The sequence below is a fragment of the Echinococcus granulosus genome (genome assembly GCF_000524195.1).
Source record: "Echinococcus granulosus chromosome Unknown EG_S00003, whole genome shotgun sequence".
NCBI classification, from domain to species: Eukaryota; Metazoa; Platyhelminthes; class Cestoda; order Cyclophyllidea; family Taeniidae; genus Echinococcus; species Echinococcus granulosus.
The window spans coordinates 2728792-2734901 of NW_020170383.1; the positions used below are offsets into that span (position 1 = coordinate 2728792).

The following is a 6110-nucleotide window of genomic DNA, read 5'->3' on the forward strand; positions in this document are numbered from 1 at the left end:
AAAAGAAGGGAGAGTTTTTATGTTGGTATGATATTTTCTTTGAGTGTATGTATAGTTATACTAGGGTAATTTAGTGTACTCAGGGAGTAAGTCCACACTTCGATTTGTCCTTCGAGCCGCAAAAACGATCTTTTTGTGCTTTTGGTTGTACAAATTTTGGTGATACGTGGTTTGCTCTGTTCCTTGTGTTTTTCAGGACTTCAGGGAGGACTTGGATCGATTGGAATATACATCTTCTTAATATAAATGCAAAAACATTATTTTAGGACATTTTGTTTTGAATATTAAATGCCAAAAATGACTATGATTGCTTGTAATTACTTTTAATTTACTACAATTTCACATGCTTAATATAGCCAAGTTTCTTTGTTTATCTTTATCACTCTTTAAGGTCTAAAAAATGCTATTGGTCATACGGTCCGGTGTTTTTCTGCCTTGTCCAATCGAGCAGCGGTGTTGTTTTTTAATTTTTTGATCTTACACATGTATTCGGTTCTCGTGCTGGCTATTCAACTCAATACTAAGCCATAGCAAGATGTTATTTCGTTATTCGATTGTGGTCTTTTTTGTTCTTTCTCCACTATGTCACTGTCTACATCAAATGTCTCCCAGACGAAAGCCTCTTTTCATGGTCGGTCCCCAAGATGCATTTGGCCTTCTAAAACAGCCGCTCTCTCTCCGGTGTCAAGCAGATGGTGAACCTCCACCCCTCATCATATGGTACAAGGATGGTCAACAGGTCGAGTCTATTCGTGAAAGACCCGGAACTTCGAATAAAATAATCAAGTCCGAAGAACTGATGTTCCTCTCTTTTGAACCAGAGGATGAAGGTACATACTACTGCAATGCATCAAATTCAGAGGGATGGACAAAGTCCTCATATGCAAATGTGCGGCTGGCTTATTTGGACCCCATTACTGAGGGTCCGCAAAACCAGGTAACCAGTATCGGTGAGAACGTAGTCATGCGATGCAAAATCCCCCGTGGCCTGCCCACTCCTGTCGTAAATTGGTACCACAACGCAGAGCTTGTGCAAATTTCCCTACGTATAAATCAGGTAGATGGAGATCTACACATATCTGAGGTTCAGCGGCGGGATGCTGGGACCTATCAATGCGAAGTTAGAAACCGTGCGGGTAGACGAGAAAGTGAGGCAGCTACACTGACTGTCCATCAGAAGCCACGGTTTGAGATAACTCCATCGAACCAGCAGGTGAAAGTGGGTGAAGACGTGGAGTTTGTGTGTCGTGTCAATGGCGATCCGAAGCCCTCTATTTTATGGCGACGGGAAAATGGCCAACTTATTCCCGAAGATCGCAGTGTCCTCCGTGATGATAAAAGCCTTCGAATCTTCCAAGTTAGACGTGAAGATGCTGGTATGTATTTGTGCCAAGCGAAGAACGAGGCTGGGAGTATTGATGCATCTGCGAAACTGGTCGTTCTTTCCCCCCCAAGTTTCACCATCACTCCTACCGACACTACCGTTGCTGAAGGCAAGAAGGCTATATTCAATTGCCAGGCTAGTGGTTCTCCACGTCCCTACATCAGATGGGTTCACAATGGTGAGTATTTTTTCTACCCGGACTTCAGAAATCCACATCTCACTGAGAAGCCACGAATATTTGTTGATCGCGAGGGCAGTCTGATTGTGACTTCAGCTCGAAAATCTGATGAAGGGAAATATGAGTGCCGAGCCTCTCACAGAACAGGCATGGTTAAATCTTCAGCGAACTTGTTTGTAAGTGATTCAAACCCTCCACCGATAATAGTAATCGAATTAGGACCGCAAAATCAAACAGTTCTTCTTGGAACCACCGCTACTCTACGCTGTGAAGCACACCTTCTTGGATCCACTGGTCTTCCTGAAAGACTTCAACATAATTCTTATGGTGTCAGTGTGACTTGGTCGAAGAATGGTTTTATATTCACTCCTGACAGTGATCCTAGAATCTTGCTCCTATCACAAGGCACCCTGCAAATCAATGATATCAACTTTTCCGATCAGGGCAACTACACTTGTCGTGCCGAAACTACACAAGTTGTCGGTCAAACGCAGCATAATCAGCAGTACTTATACTCTACGGAGTGGACGGCCAGTCTTCAAGTAACCAGGGCTCCCCTGCATCCTGCCTACCATCCGTCCATCGTTGAGAATCTCCCCAGACCACCGGAAACTGCAGATATTGTGGAAGTCGGTGATTCGTGGATTTCTGTTAAGTGCACAGTCTCACCCCTTCCAGTCTTCGGGGATGTACAGAGTGACCAGTCGTTGAACGAGTTTGGACCTGTTTTAGCGTCTACTCAAGTGGTGGAACGCATACGAGTACGCGTAGAGTACACTGGAGTTGGTGAAAACCACGGATGGATAGTGGCTGCTGAAGCCCGTCCAAACGAGACAGTGAAAATAACCGGCCTCCAACCTGAGAGTGGTTATCGAATCCTCGCAAGAACCGTTAGTCCACGCGGAGTGGGTAAACCTCTCATTATTCAACACACTGTGTACACAAAAAAACGGCATCGTTATGTCAATTTCACTAACTACCCCACAGACAGCATCAATTCTGTCCTCTTTAGTACCCCCCAACTCACCAGTCTCTCCACCTCTGAAGCTGAACTCTCAGGCCGCATCTGTGGCTCGGCAAATGCACTGGCCTTGCTCACTGGTATTCGTGTGCACTATCATGCGGTTCCTTTGACCCACTGTCTCCCTACTGATTCATCAACCGAGCGTGATCATCTGCCAGATCACTGTCCCAACTACGCCCCTACAGTTTTTGATGATGATCTCCGCTTCCCTGGTGACAGCATGGCCCCGCTATCCGACAACTACTGCAGTCTGCAGATGCTGTTTGAGAACGCACTGGACTACACCAGCGCCCAACTACCGCCTTCCAGTCAGTTGGAGCACTATCGCTTTATGGAGCTGAATCTGGTTGACTCAGCACCCTTCCGAATGGTTTTGGACAACCTCAATCCTTTCGTATGCTACGAGGTCGAAGTGAAGGCGTATTCGGAGGACCGGGCTCTGGGTCGAGTGTATAGTCAGAGCAGCCGTTCTGCTAACGTCCTCACCTTCGATAGCACGCCCAGCCAGGCACCTCAGGAGGTGAAGGCACGGTGGGTGGGTGCTAATGCCGAAGTGCTTGAAATTATGTGGTCACCTCCACCACCCTGGTCCACTAATGGGCTGATCAGTGGTTACTCTCTACGCCTCCTCGGGAGGGACTCTGAACAGCGCAAAACTCTCAGGGTACGTCCGCGTGTGGGTGTGTTTGTCGAGGGGGGTGGCATAAAAATATGGTGAATCACACACAATCGTGGTTGTTGTTACGGTCACTCACTGCGCACACACACGCATTGTGTGAGTCATGTGCTCCCCTCCACACCCTCTTTTCCTTGTCTTTAGTTCCGCCTAGGGCCCCTACTGCTACACCATGTCTTCTCAATAACATGTTGAAGTGTGATAAGTTAGTCGGGTTTGCTATTAACGCGCTACTTGGACACATCCCAGTGAGGGCTTGTTCTAGGTGTTCTGGCAGGAAGACAGCTTCTAATTTTCTTTTTCCTACCTCTCATGGCCGGCAATTTGACGATTATCCATGCACCTCCGGCTCCCACATTGGTCGTGTTATCTTCGTGTCCGTTATAAATCTGTCCCTCCCCACGGGACGTTGTTTGTGTTGATCTCACACACTGGCCAACTTTCGTTTGCAAGTTCATATCGCACACAGTCTTAGTCTACCACTTTATCCGGCAAAAACCAATTCGTTCCGTTATTTTTGTGCATACATATATATTTACGATGGAGGTTGGCCGACCTTAGGCAGTGCTTTTATTGCCCTCGTCTTTACTCGTCATTACAGCTCTTGACCGTGTGACCTTTGCTAGCTCCAATGAGAAAGCCATTTTGTGTTAACTACTACTACTACTACACTACCTGGCAATAAACATTGACTTTTTATTTGAATGCTGCAGTACAAAGATATTATGGCCCGTTTGTGGCCGATCTTGGATTTATGTAAACCCCATAGACTACTAACAGCAATTCTTATTTTGTGAATAGTCTCTTGCCTGAAAAGGCGTCGTTCTTACTATTTTTTGGAACTCTGCAAAAAACGCACGTCGAATTTCGTTTTCATGGTGAGCCGTCCGGGTTTACAATTTGTCTCTCTTCTAGTTATTTTGTTGCATTTTTTACCTTAACAATGATATGTCCAGGTGGTTGAGGCGAATCTGTCAAAGGAAGGATGATCACTTGCATTTTTAGTGCTAAAACAATCCAACAAGCAAGTGAATGACGCTTGAGATGTGAAGTGGGAATGAAAGGAGCATTCCAGAGTCAGTTTGACATCAAGATGCCTTTGACAGTTTCTGATTTTCGTGGGTGTCTTGCCCATTTGTTAAAATAAGGACTGCTTGAATGTTTTGCGTCAATCGGTTAGAGCTATGACATAGAAAACGATGGCGCAAAAGCCAATGTTCTACTTGGTTGAAGTCTTCTTTTTGCATATTGATTTTGATAAAAATATTCAAGGGCACTTATGCAAGCTCTCACGAGAACAAGTTTAGAGCCTCTCCTCATGAGAGTTGTAGCAGAAAGGAAAGAATCGAATTTCATTGAACGAACTTTGCTTTTGGGTGCCTCGTCAACCCCAGTTCAAGCAGAAGGAGGTACCCGTAGGTTCGATCTGGGCCCCCTTTCCTTCCCTGTCCGAGCTTCGGCCTGGTCGTGGCAACTGTTTGGCACGCGTGAGTCAGCATGTCTCCATAGTATGACCCATTAATTGCAGTTATGCTTGTTCAAAGTGCAGGGCTCCCCTCCCCCTTCAGGTGCTAACTCCTAGGTGCCTTGACGTCAGGGTGCCCGTGGGGTGTGCGACCGTTACTTGTAGGTTAGTTGTTTACTTGTCTGTCCGTAAATAGTGTTCAATGCACATGTTCATCGCGATGCCCTATCGTGTACACGATCGCCTCCCTCCGCTACAGCCGTGTGAGTCCGAGGTGGGGAAGTGACTTGAGCGTCTTAGTCCCCGTCTACGCCCATCAGCTTGGCCACTGCGCATTCTTTATCAGTCCCTCGTGGGAATGCTTATCGCTTCCGTTGATTCCTATCACTTATTCATTAGGCTATAAGCTCACCCCACAGCCAAACACTAGAGACATTCGCATGTGTATTTTTTTGCTCCCAAAAGATGTCTTCCTTTTTGGACTGGTATGTGACCGGTCTGATACTGCATTGTGACCTTTAAGAAAAAAAAATCTGAATGTAGGGGCAAAGTGTGTGTTGGTAATTTAATCTTTCCAGTGTGTTTTTTCTATAGGAGTAGATAAGCCAAATTAGCTTTAAATTTGATTAACCTATTTCTCTTTGAATGATCAAAAACATCTGAATAGTGGAAATCACATTACATTGAGTCGTATCTGGACCTGGGGAAGCATACATTTTGCTTTTTTAACAATAAGGTGGTGTATGTTGTGGGTAATCAGAAAACACTGGCCTAATCTCCCTTTTTTGATAAAAACTTGGAAATATGAAGGCGCAATATCTTGAAATGTTCATCACCAACTTTGAACGTATCTGATACCCTGATTTACTTGAGTTCGGCGTCATAAATGCGTGAAACATGTTCGTCATTTGTTTATGATGTCTGATCGCGCCTAATCGCATCGAGCTTAAATTGATAATCTAGGAATTTCTTCGTCTGTAGCTTCATTTTCTAGCTTTTGAGCAGCAGTTAAATTAGGCGAAATTGCAATGACAAAAGTTGTCGAACATGAGTTGTGGCGGTTGATTTTCCTCAGACACTGGTATTGAGAGTGTTGGCGTTTGAACGTCTACTGTAATCCTGGATTTTCCCGGATATTGTGCTACTTTCATGTTTTCTGTCAGTAAAATAGGTAAACCAGTCACACTGTGTTGTTTGCGGGCTAGTTTCTAATATGAAATGTGTCAAAAGGAGGTCAACCTATCGATTATTTGGAGCAAAGTATAAAGACCGTGTTCATTTCCTGAGATGGTTTTGTCTTATTTTTTGGTTATGCTCAAATGACTCGAGTTCTGAAACAGCAGAAAGTTGTCCTTTTTTTAAAGAAGTACTCAAGGACCTCAA

At 44.9% G+C, this 6110-nt stretch overlaps 1 protein-coding gene across 1 annotated transcript in view; it reads left to right on the forward strand. All coding sequences in view use genetic code 11, as the record gives it.

Moving 5' to 3' along the window:
- Nucleotides 1–601: 601 nt before the first annotated feature.
- The window catches only part of EGR_00976 (Roundabout), a gene marked incomplete at both ends in the record, with an annotated part of 17815 nt that continues 12306 nt past the window's right edge, over nt 602–6110 (forward strand). The window contains one exon of the mRNA XM_024490225.1: nt 602–3250. Within this exon, the coding sequence (XP_024355628.1) occupies nt 602–3250 (2649 nt within the window). The remainder of the gene's footprint in view (nt 3251–6110) is intronic.